This window comes from Plodia interpunctella, chromosome 24, assembly GCF_027563975.2.
Source record: "Plodia interpunctella isolate USDA-ARS_2022_Savannah chromosome 24, ilPloInte3.2, whole genome shotgun sequence".
Classification (NCBI taxonomy): domain Eukaryota; kingdom Metazoa; phylum Arthropoda; class Insecta; order Lepidoptera; family Pyralidae; genus Plodia; species Plodia interpunctella.
The window spans coordinates 2,977,526-2,999,980 of NC_071317.1; the positions used below are offsets into that span (position 1 = coordinate 2,977,526).

A 22,455-nucleotide genomic window follows, 5' to 3' on the forward strand; every position below is an offset into this window, starting at 1 on the left:
TAGTTGAAAAAAGTGGGATTAATTAAATGTTTTTCCAGGGTTTAAAACTTTCGCGCTTTGAAATAGAAAATATAACAAAAAAGTTCGTGCTTAGTCCCGAATATATTATTAGTTGCTTTTGTTTGGAAAATGTAGAAAAATATTTTTGTTTTAAGTAGCTACTCGTACATAGTCATTAAAAGTTTAAGCAACTTTAAAAACTATTACACTTAAGTAACAAAAAGGCTTTAAGTACATAATTTGTAGTAGAATATTGAAAAAAATTCACGCTTCAAATAACAAAAACTCAAACAAAGTTTGAAAACAATATAAAATTTTTAAACAACAACTGCGACAATTCACATGGGTCCTATTTAAAAACAGAATGAGCAGCCATTTTGTTCAGATATAATAATTGAGTGAACAAAATGGGGTCGTTTCTGAAAAACTGTCTAAAGAAAAATAATAGGCATGTCAAAGACAAGAAAACAGTAAGTTTCGAGAAGTCAGTCGTCTACACTCGAATTTGATATCGCTCAAAATGGCAAAAGTTTGTAATTGAACACGGGTATTCCCCCAAAAAAATTAGTTATTCTGTATAGCGCTGAATTGGTGCTGGGAAATTTTCTTAAAATCATTATTTTTTTCTGCTTTTACTTATTTAAACAAAGTGATAAGTAAACCTATTTCTGACCTTTGTATTTACTTAACCTACATGTTTTTCAAACATCAAACGCGTATTTTCACAGTTTTTTCCTAAAAACACATGAATGGAAAGAAATTGGGAAAACATTTGCCGAAAACCGAACTTTTTCAACATTAATAGATTTTCAGGTGAAAGGTATCTTAATAATTGATTTCCTGTTACTCTCAATATATTTTGTGTTAAATCTGTACAATGGTCATACACACATGGCATAAACAATATTAACATATTTTTATATTACTATAATATATAATATTATTTATGCCTAGTTCATAAGCGCAGTGGAGGACTACGACCGCACGTACGACACACCGATGTTGATCTTCAAAATGATTGGCATCAGGCTGAATAGGAAGGACTCCGAATTTGCCAAGTGAGTTGTTTTTTCTTGAGGGAAGTCCACTGACCACAGATAGAGACAAGATGTCACATAAAGCTTCCTATGGCGAGAGAGGCCTATGCTCAGCAGTTGGTACAAAGAGGCTGAAATGACATCATCATTTCATGATGAACAATGAAAAGCGCATCAAAATCCGTTGTGAGTTAAAAAGAAACAGCCTGGCGAGGCGGGCGACTTCGTTTTGCACTATTTTATTTAGTCGTAAACATTGGAAGTAATATTGCATTTTGGTGAAAATCACAGAATGCCTTGCCGTATCCCAATACTTTTCTCTTATTCAGTACCATTATGGAACTACTGGATTTTTTTCTCTAAGGTATAGTTATCTCAGATACGATATAGTTTAGCTTTAACTATTCTATATAACTTTGAATAATTGATCAAATCAAAACCCCTTAAATAACATAGGTTGATGAATGGTTGCGAAATTTCAATACCAATTTTACCTATTCACTGCACTCTGCTAGCCGAAAATCTTTTCAGTCAGTTTAAAAAAGCGCGTCTCTTCGAAGATTAAATTCCTAGAGCTTACTGCGGTTATAAACGTCGAATTTACAACAATTAATATAAAATGGATCATAATAAAATGCCCAGTTATTTTGTTATTAAGCTAAGCGTTATTTTACTAGTTTTTACAACGTTTAATGTGTACGACATCGCCCGCTGCGTTAGGATGGGTTTCGGCTAATCGACGCAATCATATACCAATCACATTATGGCAGATCGTTGAAGTCTAGTCTAGCGATAGGCAACACGGAAACAATTCAGATCAGTAATTTTCCCGTTACTAAGTTTATTTATTTTTAGATTGTTCTGGAATTTCTACTACTGGTTTGAGTTCGTCAATATAGTGGGGGCCGCGGTGCTGGAGTCCCTCCACATGATCCTGGCGAAGAAAGGGAAGAACCTGGAAGACAATATCCAGATATTCATTATGGTACCCTGCGCGGGATACGCTCTATTAGGCAGGTTTTTGTTTATTATCTGGCTACTAAACCGCGACTCCGGCCGCGTGCATTTCCCACAGGAACAGTTATTTTTTCGTGATGATAAGTATCATATGTACTTCTCCGTACTTTAGTCTATATGTATGGAAAATTTCGAGAAAATTGATTGAACAGATAAAGCGTGATGATATAAACAAACAAATAAATTAATATATTTTTTTAGCTTTAACCAACTGCTACAAGATAGTGTCCCATCGAGAAATATTCGAGAACCTGGTGAATGACCTCCGAGACATGTACCCTCGGGGAGAGGTGACTGAAGAGCAGCATCAGATCATCAGTAAGGCTAACTCGATCGTCAGCTACGTTGTAAGAGGTGAGAAAAGGAATATATCTGTGATGTCTTCATGGCGAAGTGATCACGACGCCGGCCATCCGCAGGTCGGTTCGATTCCAAGCGCGGGTAAATGTTTAATAAATATTTGTCTAATGTTCTTGGTGTGGTGAGCTTGTTTAGTCGTTTGTATCAGTCGGACTGTAAAAAACGGGTTTGTATAAGCAATGGAAGAAAAAGAACAAGAAGACTTGTATCCAACAATAAGACATAAATACTAGTTTTTTCCGATAGCTTGCTTGTCACATAACATTGGACACTATATCTTTGTCCATTGTCGATCGTATGAGAAACAGTAACTTTTGATTTTAGCGGAATTAAACCGATATAATAATCTAATTATTAAAATTAAATTCTTAAAAAGGCGTAAAAATTGTTAAGAGTTCAACTAAATGCCATTTTCTTTTTAAATTTTTAAACGGCCGTAAGAATATCTTGTAGTGCAATCTATTGCCATTAAGTTAGCTAGGTACATAAATAATCTTGAAATTATAATCAATCTAGTTAAAGTACGGACAAATTTACCTGTAAAAACATTTATTTATAATTCATGTCGTAGGTAATATTTCTGAAAGGGCAAGACTCCATACGAGAGGTGAATTCGGGGCAAAAGGTCTCATTACTACGCATGTCATGTCACTGAGATTTGTTCATTTGTAATGTTAGTGACAAAATGCCACGAGATTATTGTATTCCTATTGAATTTGTTTGGTTTATTTTGCGGTTACAAAAAGGAAGGCGCTTGTGTATTTTTTTATTAAAGTATAATATTATTGCGTACGTTATATTATTTACTTACATTCTTTTAGAGTATTAATACTATTTTTAAATGTGTACGAATATTTATGTATATTTTTTAGCATGCGGCTAGTACATAAGTATATCCTTGTGTTGAAGAGACACCACATAGACGATTGCTTCTAGCAAAGTTCTCTATGATTCCAGGTTACTACTATCCAACGCATTGCTCCCTAAGTGGCACTATAGATGGTTGATTCTAGCTAAAGACAAAGAAAATTATATAGATGACGGACGACTAACGTGACCAAATGTTATAGGAGACTTCCATACGTGGCATTTCCATCGTGCCCATTTACAGGTTACTACTACTCCAACGCACTGCTCCTCATAGCCTACATGAGTCGTCCTTACATCGCTACGTTGAAGAGGCACCTTGGCTACGACGCCCCGAAGGAAATGCTGCTTCTGTATTACTTCCCTTTCGACGCCTTACAGCCCGTGGTGTTCGAAGTTATCACTGTTGTGCAGACTTGGCAAGGTACAAATAGAAAAAAATAACACAAAAAAGATGGTATACATATAATAGCAATGATCTGACAACTAAGGATACCGCAGACTTTGCGAAGTGGAGGAGTAAGATAGGAAAGCAGTCGCGGGGCTAGAATGCTCTATGGCTGCGTAAGCAACTGGGAAAATGCTCCGATGAGAGAGAGAGGTAATAACCATGTGCCTATAAGTCAATGACGTTATTTGAATGTGAGCTTTAAGGCGTCAACTATAGACCTACTTTACAATGATAAGACGAGAACTGACAGCGTACAGTCCGCTAATTTGTAGCCATTTATGTCTACAGGGGACGTTTTAAAGCTCAGTTTTCAATGAACGTCGTTAGTTCTTCAGTTATTCCTTTAAGGTCATTAACCCTTTGATCCTGGAGATAATAAAAACACTTGATCAACAATAGGATCGCGTCAGATCGGGCCGCGCGGGAATTGATATGTGAAGTCTAAATTGTTTTTATATTGAATACCTGCATTTTGTACATTAAGAAAGCAATATATATTTTTAATTGAATTGTGTTGAATAAATGTATGTGTTCAATGTGCGAAAATTTGAAAAATACAAATAATATCTGTAATCATATTGGTCAGGTACAGTGGCAGTGCTGTCCCTGCAATGCGGCGTGATGATGTTCTGCATCCTGCTCAGCCACATAGCGGTTCAGTTCGACCTTCTCTCTCTGAGGGTTCAGGGTCTGGTGCAGGTGTCTACTGACGACCAGCTGCCACCGACGTATCCGTTGAGTAAGAATTGCATTGATGTACGACTTCTTTCTTTTCGAGTGTGTTAAGTGTGTGTGAGAGTGTGGTAATAGTTGAAGCGGTGGTGGTGTAATGGTTAAGACGCCCGCCTGTGGATCGAAAGGTCCCAGGTTTGAATCCTACTCGTGCCACATGAGTTTGTATACCTATCTGACTCATATGTAGTAGTTTTAATTCCAAGAAAGTTGTTGTGTATGTTTCATTCCAAGTAATGACCACGACCCTCAGCCATGTGGAATACGACTATGAAGAATAGCTAATACTGGTGTCAGATTTTATTCAAGTTTAGAATAAATTTAAAAAATTAAAAAAAATATATGTTGAATAAAATCTAACACCAAAAAAAGAGTTTTTTGGTGTTAGAGCAGAGCAGAGGCTCTGAAAGCGAATGAGCTGATGGTTTCCAAACGGTTGGACACACGTAGCTAAGAACACTCTCGATTAAATGCTCTTTCAAATAAAAAAACGAAATCCAAAATCTTTCAGACGGTTGGCAGCTACGATGCCACGGACAGACATACAGACACGTTAAACTTATAACCTTCTGTCGTCGAGGGTTAAAAAGTTAAAGCATAATAAACATGTTTAACATAACTAAAATATGTTTTTTCACCATAGCACTTAATAATTTTTGTGAAATTCTTAAAAACCATTATAGCATAAAAACGTAATCTGGTTTGAAATAGATTTTAAGTTTTTTATGAATAACAAGTTAGTCTATTATAGTATTTTATCTAATTATTTATTTACTTCAGACAAATATGGCAGTATATCTAAGAACTGTGTAAAGAGCGTTACCGATGATGGTGATAGTGAGACGAGGATCCGCGAAGAATTGGATAATATAATTTCCAGGCACAGAACTTTGATCAGGTAAAATTATCCTAATCCTAACCTATATCCTAAGCAATATCACATAATGCAAAAGTAAGCTTGTTTAATATTATAAATGCGAAAGTTTGTAGGTTGTCTATTCTATTCTGCTTGACATAATTAGGTTAGGTTAGGTAAGAACATATCTCCCCCCGACGGGTTCCCATCTTGTCGCGATGGTGGGGCTTAGTAACCGGGGGGGCTGGTCTGATACAACCAGCCACCCCGGTGAACCAAGAGGAACCCAAGGCCCAGAGACTTTGGTGGGTGCTCTGGGCCTGGTGGACGGTCCCCTCGCTAGTACTGCCATTGGCTGGTGACCCGCCACCAGCCTTTGGATGTGGAAACTAGAGGGGACCAGAGGTGATAGACTAGACTAGAGGGGACTAGAGGGGACCTCTACGATCCCCCTGTCCTCTGTGGCCGAAGGGTGGCTGCCTCTGTATCGGGCGCAATGTGTGGGTGTCATCTGCCTATCACCTCTTGCGCCCGTACTACTACTTGCGGCCGGCCGAGGGGGCGTCGCGGTGAAATGCCTAGCGACCCCGTGACGTCCCCCATAACGGCAGCGTGGTAACGCCCCAGGGGTTCCAAGGGTTTAGTGGGTAGGCTGGGCCGACTAGCGGCCCAGGAGTCCCACACTCAGTGCGTAACAAGCATTCCCCTGGGTAAACAAAAAAAAGGTAAGAACATATCTATAAACCTTAAGTATCTAAAAATCGGCGAAACGAACTTTCGGTAAACAGTGTTTCTGTCTGAGGTTCCACACTCACGAACTGCGGGACTCTGTTGGATCTTATACGCCACAACATCTAGTCTGACTCTTTGCTTATGATGGCATAAAAATTATATATACCAGCATCCGCAAACATACCCGACGCACTACAGATGTACTCGTAATCTAAATATATCAGTCACCAGCATATACACGCGGGCGATGTTGCGGGCAAATACTTTATTACTTCTTCTTTTGATCTCCAGATCTTTTGTATGTAGATTTGTGCATTGAAACAAGGTCAGCTTAAACTTAAGTTTCACTATTACTAAAGTTTTGTAGTGAATGTTACGTAGAGCTTATTGTTTTATAGCAAATCTCAAACTTTAGTTTCAAAGGTTGCTAATTAAAGCTCAAAACTTTGCAAGAGAATGAGCTTCAGCCTAGAACGTCTACTATATTTCAAGTTAGCTTTTAAACTGCATGATACAATACAAAACAATGCTTTAGTTTGTTAGATGGAGCCTTTCATACACATCTGATAGCAACAACAGCTGATGTTATAAAATATACGAACCTTATTTTTTAGTTTATGGAATTTAAAAAAACGCTATACTTATGTTTTTAAAAGCAAAGAAATAGCAGAATTAAAAAAACTTATATGTAAACAATATTCGTATTATTCTTGCTGATCTCATTTCGCAGGCTGGCTGGTGACGTGGAAGACCTAATGAGTCTACCATTGTTGTTGATTTTCGCAAACAGCATCATTATCATATGTTTCTGTGGATTCTGTGCTGTCGTAAGTAAACTTTTCGTCTGTTCCATTTGTTAGTTTAGATACACAGTACACTCCGTTTTTTCTTACGAGTCCTAACATGTGAACGTCGATTATAAAAAAAGGTTGTTCATGTGAACAACCTTCACAGTACTTTGTTGAATTTTGTTTAAAATAATTCAAATGTTAGTTCAATCCTAGATTCTCAAGTCGAGCATTTATTAACCATGAAAGTAATTCCTTAAAATTCAAATGCACTTTGCCTTTCAATTTTTTATATTGCTGTAAAATCTTAAAAAGACATTGTAAGATTGCTTACATAATATATTCATAATAAGACTTGTAAGAAAAAAGATTTTTAGATATATTCACTGAAAGTTACTTATTGTATTAGGGTTTTTATATAGGTCTGTAGAAACCATTTTTTTTCTCTCTCTCTCTCTTTCATCTGAGCTTTTTCCCGATTTCTTCATTAACCATTGATCGGAGCCCGGAGTCCGCTTTCTTAATATGAATTATTTTAAATATACATTATTTATTTATTTTTAATAAAAATACATGACTTTTGATGATTACAGATAGTGGAAAAAATAAGTGATGTGGTGTACAAAACGTTCCTTGTGACAGCCCTACTTCAGATCTGGCTTGTGTGCTCATACGGACAGAGACTGGTAGAGTCAGTAAGTCTTATAACTAGTTTGTTACATACGTTAAACGTGCAATATGAAGAAAAAGAAAAATGCACGTTATTTTTAGGTTTAAAATGCAAGAAAACTATCAAGTAATTAATGGAAGGCCTCTACATAAATAAATTTAAAACCCATGAGAGTTAAAACTCGTTTTTATACAAAGAAATCGGACCACGTGGCCAGAGCGGTTTTTATATGAACAAAGGCGTCCGGTCATTTCAAAGTTTAAATTGTTTTCTGAAACTCATTATTGCCTGTAGAATAAATACCTGCATACATATGGTATTGAATTAAAATAAAGTATGCTCTATATTTCAATATGTACCGTCACTATTGTCTACGGCGTAGGGCACTCGTAGGCAGCTCGTAGCATTCTTGTAGCTTGTCGTAGCAGGTAACCAATTTAATCGTATAAATATATATCAAAGACTTTGTAAGTTTTGTAATAAAAAATAATAAAAGTTAAAAAGTTAAGTATCTTGTGTGTTTATAAAAATTTCGGCCTGTTGTCTGCCTAGCTAGCACGATTTTTTGCAAGAACGACATCGTATCAGCATCAACAATATTCATAATATGTAAAATGAACAGGAGCCTCTATCATACCGTAAATTTATTAATTATTTCCATTTAAACAAAACAATTACAAAAAAGTTCATACACAAAAAGCATTACTCGTATAATAAAACCACGGAGGTTAAGGTTTTCAACTACAATTTAGAGTTTATTTTTTAATTTTCAGAGTGAGGGCTTTTCCGAGGCTCTGTACAAATGTGGCTGGTATAAAACGTCGATAAGGAACCGCAAAACCATATTCATAATGATGCACAGGTATGACAACACTTGTGTTCTTTCTTCATAGTCATATTTCCTCATGGCTGAGGGTCGTGGTCGTGAAATGAAACACACAACAACTTTATCAATGGAGTGGTTTATTACATGGATGAGATTGTTATACAAACACATGTGGCACGAGTAGGATTCGAACCTGGGACCTGTCGGTCCACAGGCGGATGTCTTAACCATTACACCACCGCCACTTTTTGTGCTCTAGCGATTTCAAACACACGATATTTATTTAACCGAGCGAGTTTACCACAAATTTTCTCATTTTTATACAGTTGTTACAATATTTCTACACTATACATACGATTACCTTGGGTAGGTATTATATATGCAGTACTTCTTTATAGGATACTCGTAAGGAGATATCCGCATTCTTGTAACGGACGCGCTGACGACTAAGTACTTTTTAGAGGTGTTACAATTAATTTGAAATATTATTAGGATTTACCCAAGATAATAATATTCTACCACTTCGTATGCATATAGGCTATTTTTTAACTAGCTGTACGTCGCCGTGTTGTCGAATTTTTGTGTTTTAACCCATAAACTTATTTCAGATCTCAGAAAGCAGTGCGTGTTACTACTTATGGGTTTCAAACAGTTTTGTGTCTGGCCAGTTACACAACTGTAAGTTTATTGTCTGTGGCATGCTGTCGTCCTTGTCAAAGTGCAATATATCTATTTTCTAGACTAGAACATATCTAGTTATTTCACTTATGATAAGGACGGCAGTATGAATTTTTTTTCTATAAGTTTATATTTTTTATATAAATGGCCAGCTCGAATAAATCGAGACAAACAAAATGTTGATTCCAAAAATGATTCGGTCGAAATTCAAATATTACAAATGTTTATTTTCTTTTTCAGGTCATTAAAACTTCTTGGTCGTATTTATCTCTATTATTAAATGTCTATAAAGAAAAATAAATCTAGGAATTTAGCTCAGTGTGTGATATCTATATATTATACACAATTATAACTATATGTATCGAAATGTAGAATATTTTTATTTGAGTACCTAAGAATTTAAAACATATTGAACCTGATATACCTATTAGACTAGAATTTTATATGGAGCTTGTATCACAGTGCATGGAACGTCATTTTGCTTGCCAGCGGACGAGCAAAATGACGTTCCGTGCTCTGTGTTGTATAACAATGATGTTTTCATGGTCAATGATGTATTCGGCATGATGGATAATGAGACGGAAAATATAAATCATCATAATTAACAAAACTGATCAATTCAAGTGACATTTTAGTTAATGTGATTTGTAATGTTACATTTAAATAACTATATGCATTTTATTGTAAACCCCAGAAGCCAATTTAGACAGTATTGCTGTCTCTAGGCACCACAATCTCAGTATAGACCGTGTTGTGCCGCATAGAAGCGCGGTCGATGAAGTCTGCCAACTGGTTGCTAAACTTGTTGCAGTCCGACACTTCCAGTTTCACGATCAAACTCCGCACCAAGAAGAGCAGGTATAGGTTTATTACTGAAATAGAAATAGGTAAGATATTTACAACACATTCACTAGCTTTTAACCGCGGCTTCGTCCGCGTTAATTTCTCGGCGAAAGCTAAAGCGACATGATTTTCATAGACTCCGTTATAGTAATTTGGGAGTTGATTTTTGATCTTGAAAAAGTAGCCTATATTTAAACATGGGTACTATATCAAAATCGGTCCAGCGGTTTAGCTGTAAAATAGACAGACGGGCAGTCTTTCGCATTAAATTTATAATATCAGTGGAAGTATGGATTTTATATTATCCATCAATCTTGGAATAAATAAGATCTTTGTTCCTTACAATAAACCCAATCCAATATGTATATTAGTCGAAATTAGCTGTTAGTAAAAACCAATAAAAAATCACATTCCACTACCCAAGTATTTACTAATAATCGCAAAAATTGTGACTTAAATAAAATCTGTTACCAGTTTTAGCAATACCAAACTCGATAAGAATGAAAGAAAACTATAGAAAACTAGATGTTACCCCGTTGTTGGCTTCGCTCCCGTGGGAATTTTGAGATAAGATATAGCCTATAGCAATTTTGGATAATGTACCTTTCGAATGGTGAAAGATTTTTTAAATCGGTTTGGTAGTTTCGGAGATTACCCGACTCAAACATACAAACTCACAAACGCTTACCTCTTTATAATAATGTATAAAAATATTTATCATAAATAAAAGTATGTACTTACTTAGACAAAACATGAAATATAAAATCCAAAATCCATCATAGCCCCGAGACATACACACAGACAAAATCTCCAAAATCACAGACGTCAGCAGCATGGAAATCATGAAATAATAATAAATCTTAATGTACGACGGCCGTTTCTGAAAAAAGAAATTGTATTTTACTGCGATGTGCGCCAGAGTGCAGCACTAAAATAAAAATAAAGATTATTTTTTAATTTATTTAATCAAAACATTTTAGAGTTTTGACTATATACAATATGACAGTCATTAAGATTGTACTTTTTATTGAACGTGTTTCCGGTTTTATACTTGGCTAAGACGTATCCAAGCGCGGAACTTATATTTAAAAAATGGTAAGCCCTTCTGGCATAATAGGGATTATTTTTTTTGCGACCACATATCATTCTCTATATATTTATCTATAGTTTATAGATACTAATTGTATTTTATGTAATAAAATAAAAATAAATTAATATTATATATTACCGTATGAGTGCCATAGATCAGAAGGATATTGAAGGCAACTTCCAAGACGCAAGCCGCAATGGTGAAGATCACCGGCATCTCGTAGTAGTTAACATTGCGCAGGAGCAGCATCGCGCTCAGATCATCGACCTCTATCATGTACAACACTAATACTTGCAGGATTGTAAATATCTGAAATATAAGATAGGTTTAAAAAATCTATTGCATCTAGACCTAGTTAAGTCCCCTGGTGCCTTTAACCGCCTATATCAAAACATAGACAATATAAATAGAACTTTTTCTGCACAAAAATTCAAGTGCAGAAAAGGTTCAGAGTTCAGAAAAATTCTGTCAAAAAGGAGAAGAAAAGGAAGCTTTTAACATACAAATTTTTTTGCCGATGCAAAACCAAATAGAGGATTGATTGTACACGCAGTGTTGCCAGCCAACGGAAAAAAGCGCTCCCATTGATTTTCTTAACTTTCTTGACAGACCTTCACGAAGACACTGAACCGAACAAAATACAAAATATTAATTTTTCAACTTATGAAGATGTAATATAAAGTCTATTGACGACTTCCAAAGCTGGTAGAAGAAGAAGCGTAGGCGCATCAAACACTCTAATTGAACGAAGTATAAATATATACATAAATATAATAATATTTAACCAAGTACATGATTATACTTTCGTCCAACTAAAAAGAACGAATGAATTTTGAAAAATCTGTTCCATTTAATACATTTCATAATATTGTTGTTGTTATAAAATTTGGACAAATATTTATTATTTAAATGACTATTTAAGACTTTAACATTTTAGAAATTGTGATGCAGATTGCACATTTACGTACGCACTGCATTTACGTAATGTGACTTATTTACACATTATCAGTTGACACTGGCAGAGCAGAATCTAAAGGTCACGGTAAAAACGACAAAGATATTTTATAGTTTAAAATTATTCTTAATATTTACCTACATGTCACATAATATATCATTATAAACATTATAATTATACATAGTCGTATTGGTAATCCCAAATGAACTATAGATAGAATATGTAAATAAATTATTTTCATTTTCAACCATAGAGAATGTCTAAAATTTATACTTGTAACTATTAAATTAAATTTGTGTTTTTGTGTACACAATACCTACTTATACAAAAAGAAAACAATTCTTAACTGTCTTTATGCCCTTCTATGCCCTTCTTAAAAAACTAGCAACCCTTGAGTAACTTATATAATATGAATTCTGAGTAGTATCTTATTTAATACTACGATGAAAATTAAATTAAATAAAATAACTTTACTTACAATATTTAAATAACCAAAAACTAAAATTCCCCTTCTCAACGGCAAGCACATGCAGCATCGTCGAAATTCTGGCCACTCACAATACATTTTTATTTTTTTTTAATAGTTTTGTTCTTAATTTGATTTATTTAAAAAGTTTTAAATCTCTTATCTCACGGTCACCGCACGCACGAAATCACTAGTTCGTCATAAACAAACCACATCAAATAAATAACTACCGTGTACGTTTCTTGGACATGTTATCAGCATTAAATTTTAACCTTATTTACACTGATTTAGCGGCCATTATAACAACTAATGAGATTAATGATAGGGGAACGACTTCTGGGTAAAATCTGTTTGTTGACAAACATCCATCGGGTTTTCTGCACACTTCCTTAGATATTTTTTGCTGAAATTTGTATGGTGACTTTCTCACAGAGGTTTATAAAAATATATTTAATATTCTGTAAGCTTCTGATCAAAGTCATAAGTAAAACTATGACTGCTTGAATGAAGTATCTAATGAACGACTGCTGTCTGAGAGTTTCTCGCGTGGATATTGTGTTTGTCATCATTCCTATATTGAATAATTGCTATAAAACAGACGAGCGACAATAAACTCTATGAAAAGAACATTTGAATGCAAAATTGTATAGCAGGTTTTTGAAAGGTGGTCAGAAAATTTGGTCAATCACCAGAAATGCTTCAAAGATAATTCGAAAAACTCAAAAGAGATATCACACAACATTTTTCTTTGCAAAATCTTTGTAGTTGCGAATCTTATGAATGGGATATAAATAAATAGGTCTATTGTCTATCATATATTATCGAGTCAATTCGAAGTGAGACACAACGAATGAATCACATTGCGGTATGGTTGTCATACAATGACGCAGTGTGATTGGTTCACTGCTTCGCACTTCCATTCCGTAGTGAGAAGTGAAATGCAAACCCGCACTATGCCCTCTGATGGCTCCCCTTGGTGATCGATCTGGGGAGACTTGAAGTCAGACATTGGCATGGTTTTCCTCCTTGAAGACGTCAAGCCTGCATTTTATGATTCGCCCTCCTGCCAGGGCGGCAGCGGCATAGCCAGATATTTCTTACCGTACGACATCCACTAAAGGATTAATGGTATATTCAAGGGGGATTACGCCGGTGTCATTTGGATACATATTCTTTGACAAGAGATTACCGTTTTTATCATATTGTCACCTTCAATCCACGTGCTTCAATTTACAGCTGTGACTTAAGGGTTTTTTCTCAGCAATAGATGGGGAAAAAGTGAATCAGTAAAGAGATTTGGCACAAACTACATATAGATATTATGCCGGCTATATATTATCGCGAACAGTTCGCCAAACTTTGGCGGATTCGCCATACAAAATCTCTTGAAAAAACTTCGGCGATTGTGTGTAGCCGGCGTTAGATCTTTGCCACAAATGCTACACCGAATTGCGGGATATGTTATAGTCAAAACTTAACTTGAATTTCATAAATAATAGGCTATAATTATACTATAATAATAAGCAGTATAATAACTATATCTATCTACAGTACTTTTGTCGACCTACTTATATCGTACATAGGCGGCGATGAAATCAACGACTGGTTGCTAGACTTGTTGTCAAACTTGTCTTCCGACGCTATTAGCCTCCGTACCATGGATAAAATGTAAAAGTTTGACACTGGAATGAAAGACACGTTTATTTACACACTATTTCACATACCTATAAGATATTTGGCAAAAAATCGTGACATTGTCAGGTACCTTAAGCCTTAAGGTAACTGACTAACCTGACACCTAAATGCTTAAGGTGACTTGAATAAAATTCTGACATCAGTGGTATGGTGTGTTGGAAGTGGTATGGTGGAAATAACACAACAAGTTTATTTGTTAGACAAATTTAAAAACCCCGACTTTCAATATTCATTTTGCTACAACTTTTGAACGGCTGAACCAATTTTGATCAAACATATCTAAGAACCATCGCATAAAAATTTGCTATCAAATAAAAAAACCGCATCCAAATCGGTTCACCCGTTGGTGAGCTACGGTGCCACGTACATAGATAGACAGATACACTTAGCGGTCATACTCATAACACCCTTCCTTTTGCGTGCGGGGTTAAAAAGAGAAAGAAAGACACGATGTTATGGTAGTATGCATGACAAAACGTTCATTCATTATTACATTCGAGATTCTTTCCCATGTGGGAGCCCCCTTGCGCTGTCGTTTCGGCTGTACGGTCCTTGCGACTGTCGCCATATTTCCTCCGGGTAAGCAGTAAAAGTCGACGTAGCGACCAACTGCAAGTAGACCATTGTTATGAGAGGGTATTTTGGATAGTACTTACTAAAACAGAACACAAAATACAAGATATGAGACTCATCACGGTGTTCCTGGTCGCTGTAGGACTGAAAGAGATTTGAAATCTCCAAAACTGTCGACTCGAACATCACAAATATCATGAAGTAGTAATAAGACTTCATGTACGCAGTTTGTTTCTGAAAATATTATATTGTTATTACTAACTTGCATTGTTACTTTATATATGTGCCAAACTTCATAAAAATCGGTACTATCGTTTTTTAGTTTATTCATTACAAACAAAACAAAAATAAAAATCTTTCCTCTTTATAATTACACACTTTTATTTACTTGTACCTAATAGGTATATGATTTTATATGTTTGTTACATGTACGTTATTATTATTTTGTGTTGTGGTGTTTAATTTTTGGCAATAAATGTTCATTCATTCGTACGTTCGTTCTTTCATTCATTCATCCATCCATCCATCCATTCATTCATTCATTCATCCATCCATTCATTCATTCATTCATTCATTTATCCATTCATTCATAATATTAGTATGGAGTAATATTGATTACCATGTGAACTCCATAGATCAGGATGGTAGTAAAGATAACATCCAGTGACAATGTGATGATGATACAGAACACAGGCATCCCGTCGATCACATAGCGGAACATCACACCCACGCGGTCCAGCTCCAACATCGCTATCAAGGGTACATACTCGGCTGCTTTGCACAGCGTCAGCATCTGAAATAATTACAATATTTTTTGTGAAGGTACAATTAAAATTTTGTTTTTGATTTTGATAAACGTCCAAGACCCAGGTAAATCTGAAAAAGATAATTTTCCATATCGATCTGATCGGGGATTTCTCCAGTGTAGCAGTCCGGCGTGACCATTAGGCCACAGAGGTCATCAAAGATCAAAACAAATCTATGCGTATAGTGTATACATATATAAATATATGTATTATATCCTACATTATGTCTTTTTATTATTTTATCTATGACCTTAATATTAAACACTTAATTATTTAGGAAAACAATATTTCTATGAATACTTAATGCTTTAATAAAAAAAATGTAATACAAATTTGGGAGACAGAGAACTTTGTTTTATAATAGGTAAGGATACTTCCACATGTCTAGGGTACTTACAACATTGATATAAGCGATTGCTAATATTCTCTCCTTCAACGATACGCACAACCACCGGTAAAACTGTCGATATTTTGGCCACTCACAAAACATTTTTATTTATGTTTGCCTAATTCGTAATTCGATTATTTAAAAAAATCCTGTCTTTTATTATGAACGTTTCGTCTCCTACATACATTAATAATACATTTTGTGCACGTTACGACGCGATTTCGTCTAATTATTATTGGTCCGATTTTGATAAAATTGTCTGGCACATAGGCACTGATTAGTTAAACGTCCAAATATCACTGGAAAATTGGCTCAATAATGTTTTAATGAACAATATGTCTTCGTTTTTCTGGTTCTTTCCTAGCTATAGAACGTCAGGACCGCATGTCCCCGCGTATTAAAAACTCTGCGGTATCACTTTTTCAAAACGGTTGATCTGATTTTAACACAACAACAACACAACATTTATATTCAGTTATAATTTTATATGCTTCTAGTACAAAATCTGGTATAATGCTTTTTTATTTACAATATTTTAAGACATTAATGTCATAAGTGTTGTTGCCAACCGAGCATGTATCGATCATGAAGGACCAAAAGATGATATATTTTATTTACAAAAAGGTTATATTTCTAATCTTTGGTTGGGACAGAAATTCTGCCGCCGATAGTTGAAGAAAGAAAAAATAACGGCGAAAAGGCGTATAACAGATTTTATTTCTGTCTGTATGTTTCTGTCTTTCATTGCTAAACCGCTGGACCGATTTTGATGAAATTTGTTGTGCATTTAGTAATCCCCCGTTCAAACATAGGCTACGTTTTTTTTTTTCATTCAACCCCCAAATAAATTAAATGTCTGTAAATATTATACGTGGGCGAAGCCTCTGGCAAAAGCTATTAATAAAACTAGTTTTAATTCATATTTTTATTTTTTGTTATAATCTAATTCACCTAGCCTAAACATAATATGACTTAGCAAAATCTAATTTAATATTTACAAATTCCAGGAGTGTTTGTAAAAACCAAACAGTTTTTTTACAATAATCTCACTTTGCCGCAAGCTTTTATTTTCATCAACGAGATTTATTTTTACATTCAACGCGTCACAAAAAAATTATGTCAATTCCGTTAACCGTGGAAGAGTTCTCTCGTTGGGTGTCGATCCTGGTCATCTATTCATAATAATGTGCTGTCATGGAAACTGAAGCAATGTGGAAAATTTCAACTCTGTAGGACAGGTGGTAGTAAGTAGGCGAAATTTTACTTAAGTACTCGATTTGATTACAGACAAAGCAACATCGGAACAGTTAAAACTAAATAAAATCTTGTAGCGATACTTCGGTTGAAAGATACATCATTTTTGAGTAATTTTTAACGTCATTTACCGTCTACCATTATTACCATCGTATGATATCATTTAGGCTTGACAATTTTCAGGGTTCTGTACCCAAAGGATAAATTGGAATCCTATTATTATGACTTCGCTGTCCGTAAGTCTGTCTGTCTGTCACCAGGATGTATTCGATGAACCGTGACAGTTACACAGTTCACAGATATTTCTGTTGCCGCTATAACAATTATTACTATAAAACACAAGTTCATTTGTTAGACAAATTAAAAAAACCCCAACTTTCAATATTCATTTTGCTACAGCTTTTGAACGGCTGAACCGATTTGATGAAATATATCTAAGAATCGCCGCGTGACAATTATCTATCAAATAAAAAAAAACGCATCCAAATCGGTTCTAATTTTATCGTTGATGAGCTACGGTGCCACGTACACAGACAGACAGACAGACAGACACTCTAACGGTCAAACTTATAACACCCCTCTTTTTGCGTCGGGGGTTAAAAATAAAACAAATATAAGAGGGCTCCTAAAAACAAACTTGATTTTTGTCGTTTATATACATAATGGTACGGAACTTTAATGCACTAGTCCGACTCGCACTTGGCCGGTTTTATTATAATCTCGTATTATTGATTGGTTTTCGTAGTATCGGCGTTTTCGTCCGGTATTGCGATGGTGACGGTGCCATTTTGGTCAGGTTCCCTCAGGGTTAGAGATGGACCCTCTATGAACTCTGCCAACTGGTTCCCGAAGGTATTCCCACTGGAAACTTGGAGTTTCTTTACCAAACTGCGCACTAGGAGCAGCAGATAGAAGTTTATGACTGTAAAATAATAAAACCTTTATTTTAGTGAATATAGCTTAAGTACCTACATATATGGTAGTAAAGACCTCTACGCGCGGAAGTCATGAGGGATTCGAGAGACTGAGAGTCTGTCATGTGACGTGTGTGGTGGATTTCGTACGAGGTAACTAAGTGACACAGCCTAGGTAGCTTATAGGTAATAATAGCATTCCCAAGGAGAGTTGATATCAGGCAGGCGGCCGGTTGTAAAATCATATCCGAATCAATAAAATATTAATGTTATTTATGCTGATCACAGGCTCCGCGGCGTCACAGCCCCGAAAGAAATCTGTGGTGATGAGACTAATCTCGTTAGAAAAATCACTCCCTCCCGATACACAGACAATCAAGATATAAGAGCATTAGTTTACAAATGAAAGTTATCATAATAATTGACTGACGCTATGTACGAGTGTTTCAACTTGCTTAGTGTGCTTCCGTAAACATTAAACGATAACCATTGTCACAGTGTCAATTATAATTTTAGGCCATTGGGGCACCTCATCATCAGCCATTTTATCGTCCCCACTGCTGGGGTACTGGCCTTCTGTGTGGATATAAAAAATATATAGGGACAAATCACATGGATTGAGTCAGTCCCAACGTAAGTTCGAGACTTGTCTTATGGGATACTAACTCAACGATACTATAATCTGTTACATATACATAATTATATAGATAAACATCAAAGACTCAAGTAAATTTGAAAAATATCATTTTCCATCTTGACCTGACCGGGAATCGAACTCGAGACCTCCAGTATAGTAGTAGTGACATACAGCAGACTATTTCGCCTAACGGTCATCATGCTGCACTGCTACACAGGGAGGACAAACGGATGAATGGATGGGTAATGCGAATTGGTGGGTTTTAATGACTACAATTACAGCCGGGTCCAACGGCTTAACGGCTTACGTTCGAGACAATACATTTTTGGTCACCCATCCCATGAGCGACCATAGCAACAGTAACTTATACATCATAAAATATTCAGAAATTGTAAATAGAGCGTAGGATATAAGGCAGCTAGTTGGGTCGACGATGTAAAGAAAATTGCCGGCAACTGGATAAGGGTGGCCTAAGGACAGAGATAGTTGGCAGAGCAGAGCGGACGGAAGCAGATCCCTACAGTGGGTTATGGAGGGCTTGCAGTTGATGATGATGAAATATTTAACCAATTTTAGCCCATGACTTCGGATCTTTACTACATCATATCTTTAGCCCGCTATTTATAACTTAAAGACTTTGTATTTGTAATATTAGTACGAACTCTTACCTAAACTGAACATGAGGTTGAAAACGGCCAACATCTTAAAGTGTGCGTACTTCATCAGCACAACGTCAATAATGGTGAGCAGGACAGACGAACAGAGAGAGAAGATCATGAAGTAGTAGTATATCCTCGCCAGGAGTTCGCGTTTCTGGAAAATAAACCATAAAGTTGGAACGAAAAAGTTAGTTTTTCTTTGTCAATGGTTTCGAGAACTCGTGTTAGATCACGGCATGGAATTAGTAGGTTAGGTACGAAATACTAAATCCATGGATCACGGTTCAAGGTGATATGATATTTATGTTTGGAACTAAAAAAAAATAGAAATGTCAGATCATGAAAAATCTTTTTTTAGTAACTGGTAGAAAGTGACCATTGGATTTTTTATAGAATTTATTTTTAAATATTGAAATTGCATAGGTACATGATATTTTTCATGAGGACCCGGCAGACGCTCTTCATTTCTAGGCGCTAGAAATAGCTCTTAGGTGAATAGTAGGAAGTAGAATTTTACCATGTGTAGTCCGACTACCAGGATGATGGTAACAATAATGTCCAGTATGAACAGGGTAACATTAAGTTCATAAGGCATCTCCGAGTACGAAGAGAGTATACGGAAATCTGCGCTCCCGAAATTCAGGGTAAGAAACGTTACCATTATACATAATGCCTGAAACAAAAATAATCGAGTTTATTTTTCAATTAGGTTTTCAATTTCCATTTCGAGAATATAATCGAAAAAAAATCTCAGTCATTCTCTTAATGCATATATATTCTGTTGGACTGGTAAAATTTATCGTCTCTCGTCTCTATTTCAATTTCCCGTTTCTCCCTATCAGTCAGTGAGAGTTTCCCACGGGAATATTTTTTTGCACTTAGAATATTAATGGGTTTTATCCCACTAAATAAATGCAACAATTTGAATGTGAGTATGTTTGGGACAGATAAGTAATTATTCTCTGTACCTACTCTTCGATTTACACGTATGCAAAATGACAAATATGTTTATTGGTTGTTTAGTTAGGTACTAGGTATAAAAGCTTGTAATATCAATGTTAATATTTGAGTTTAATTAAATATGCACTTTAAAATGTATTTCGAATATCAAAATACCAAAGTATATATCAATAAAACCCTATACATAATAGTACTTCGAGCTTTGTAATTCTACCACAAAAAGAATTGTCTACTTACTATGTTTACATAGGCTAGGGTCAAAACCCCTCTCCTTAACGGCAAACAAAAACAACATCTCCGAAACTCTGGCAACTCACAATACATTTTTTATTTATTAAAAAAATTATAGAACACAAGTTTAAAATTCGAACAACTGTCTAACAGGCACAACCGGTCCGCATGTTTTGACTGGCCACTTATAATAAAAATATATGCAGAACTGGTTTATAAATATGAATGACCGACGCTTCTGTAATGGTGATAAGTTAGAGATAACACATATAAAGCTTGGTACCGGGCACGGATCCAGCGGCTTGGGCACGATGGGCGCTTGCCCAAAACCTTAATTGACTTTGTAAATCGCCAAAAATAGTTGAATGCAGAAAATAATTTCCGCCAATCACTTACACAGTATTTTTTATCAGTTTTGGAACTTAATATTTTATTCATAAAAAATTGTTGCACACCTGTGCCTGATTTTTCAGGCTAGTGTAAAGGAAATTTAATTTTCGTTATTTTAAGGTTTATGTCTCCGGACCGTTTCCGATACTTACGAACAGCACGTCGTCGCTGTGAGTGAGCCCCATATTTCATGAGATCTGGATCAGCGCCTGCTCCATACGAATGTCATACCGATAATGATTCACTTGCAATGTAATGCGAAAGGTCACTGGATAACAAATCTGCCGTTTAGTAAGTAGGTAGGTATTACCATTTATCTAATTACGTAGACAGATACATAAAACATGGTCAGAAAATACGTTGAATTTTATGTTACTAATAACTTTTAAAATAACTAATAACGTTAAAAAGATAAATAAATTGAGTATCATATATTTCTTTTATTTATGGTACCTACCTATACATAGGTACATAGTAACTAGAGCACAATTATAGTTTATCAAAACTCATGAAGAAACAAACTCTGCTCTGGGTACGAAAGAAAATCAGGGTGGGCAGGCTGTTCGTCCTCCCGTGTAAAATATAAAAGTAAATCAAGGGAAAGGGCTATAGTGACTTACATTGGAGATCATCTCTTAGGCTAGCCTAGCTACTTACTACCTAAATTCCACCAATAACCGCCATGCAGCTAATCGTGGCCTTCGAGTTTCACAATTCTTGGCTCTGTCTACCCTGTGAGCGATAAAACTGTGTCTTTCATTCTTCTAAAAACAAGAACTCATCGGACATTATATCTTGATTCGAAGGTATTTAGATTGAAAATCAAAAATCGTCATCTTTAAATAGGTATAGTTTTTATTATCCGTTTTTGGTGCACATAAATTGTCTTACGAGACCAGTTTGGCCACGCTCACAAACAGTTCCTCGAATCCTGAATATAAACACTAATATTATTAATATCTCCTTACTCACAATAAGGAAATATCCTCGTATCACAGAAGAGTTTTGTCAGTTCATTCGAAAGCCTTGTGGACATGGATATATCTAAAAATCTAATAAAATACAGTCATCTGCATTATTATCTATTGTTGTATACACCGGTTCTTATTCCAATGTGACAAAGTCTAAATTGAATGCATCTGAGACCGGCTGCTCCTTGGTCTACCTGGGATGATAACGAATGATAACTAAACCCAGGTCTAACCAAAGATACACGAACTACGTTTAACCAGCTGAGACCGGCGGCACCTAGCTAGCCGCGCTTCGTAGCTTATAGAAATTGATATAGAGCTGTACCTAAGTATACCTACCTAAGTACCTACATAGGCATTAAACTAAACACAATAAGTACAATACGGCATAAGGATTGAACGGATGGGAGCACGATGGAACGGACCTTTCGATCTCAAGCTCAGTCTACCATCACCATTTCAAAAACCAAAAAATCATCTGCCTTTAAAAATCTCCATTGTGTGTTATGTACATTTTACCCATTACGTTAAATAAAGGGTAAAAACCAGACTACCAATAAACAAATATGCGTTTGGGAAAAAACGGTAAATAATTGTAATAAACATGGA

General features: G+C 35.6%; 3 protein-coding genes across 3 annotated transcripts; 1 reads left to right on the plus strand and 2 right to left on the minus strand.

The window, feature by feature from the left end:
* The first annotated feature begins 1,903 nt into the window (after window positions 1–1,903).
* Window positions 1,904–9,314, plus strand: LOC128680334 (odorant receptor 4-like). The gene is made up of 10 exons (XM_053763401.1): window positions 1,904–2,050; window positions 2,256–2,408; window positions 3,526–3,705; window positions 4,319–4,471; window positions 5,245–5,362; window positions 6,783–6,879; window positions 7,434–7,535; window positions 8,284–8,372; window positions 8,945–9,014; window positions 9,255–9,314. Exons 1-10 carry the CDS (start codon window positions 1,966–1,968, stop codon window positions 9,312–9,314), a joined length of 1,107 nt encoding a protein of 368 aa, XP_053619376.1. The 5' UTR covers window positions 1,904–1,965.
* On the minus strand, window positions 8,454–20,711 carry LOC128680300 (uncharacterized). The gene is made up of 7 exons (XM_064436787.1): window positions 20,492–20,711; window positions 19,812–19,967; window positions 19,304–19,448; window positions 17,813–18,006; window positions 11,086–11,256; window positions 10,599–10,737; window positions 8,454–9,886 (listed from the first exon to the last, which is right to left on the minus strand). The coding sequence occupies exons 1-7, from the start codon at window positions 20,576–20,578 to the stop codon at window positions 9,717–9,719; spliced, it is 1,062 nt and encodes a 353-aa protein (XP_064292857.1). The 5' UTR covers window positions 20,579–20,711; the 3' UTR covers window positions 8,454–9,716.
* LOC128680330 (uncharacterized) lies at window positions 12,463–17,811 on the minus strand. Its single transcript, XM_053763397.2, has 4 exons — window positions 15,840–17,811; window positions 15,256–15,429; window positions 14,720–14,870; window positions 12,463–14,050 (listed from the first exon to the last, which is right to left on the minus strand). The coding sequence occupies exons 1-4, from the start codon at window positions 15,930–15,932 to the stop codon at window positions 13,914–13,916; spliced, it is 555 nt and encodes a 184-aa protein (XP_053619372.1). The 5' UTR covers window positions 15,933–17,811; the 3' UTR covers window positions 12,463–13,913.
* Window positions 20,712–22,455: the final 1,744 nt, after the last annotated feature.

Coding starts and splice junctions, on each gene's coding strand:
- LOC128680334 (XM_053763401.1), top strand. CDS start 1,966: ATGATCCTGGCGAAGAAAGGGAAGAACCTGGAAGACAATATCCAGATA. Junction 5,363..6,782: donor AGGCACAGAACTTTGATCAG/GTAAAATTATCC, acceptor CTCATTTCGCAG/GCTGGCTGGTGACGTGGAAG. Junction 8,373..8,944: donor ATATTCATAATGATGCACAG/GTATGACAACAC, acceptor AACTTATTTCAG/ATCTCAGAAAGCAGTGCGTG.
- LOC128680330 (XM_053763397.2), bottom strand. CDS start 15,932: ATGTTTTGTGAGTGGCCAAAATATCGACAGTTTTACCGGTGGTTGTGC. Junction 14,871..15,255: donor TGATCTATGGAGTTCACATG/GTAATCAATATT, acceptor TAATATTTTCAG/AAACAAACTGCGTACATGAA. Junction 14,051..14,719: donor GTATTTTGTGTTCTGTTTTA/GTAAGTACTATC, acceptor CTTTCATTCCAG/TGTCAAACTTTTACATTTTA.
- LOC128680300 (XM_064436787.1), bottom strand. CDS start 20,578: ATGTATTGTGAGTTGCCAGAGTTTCGGAGATGTTGTTTTTGTTTGCCG. Junction 18,007..19,303: donor CAACCTCATGTTCAGTTTAG/GTAAGAGTTCGT, acceptor ATTATTTTACAG/TCATAAACTTCTATCTGCTG. Junction 10,738..11,085: donor TGATCTATGGCACTCATACG/GTAATATATAAT, acceptor TTCTTTTTTCAG/AAACGGCCGTCGTACATTAA.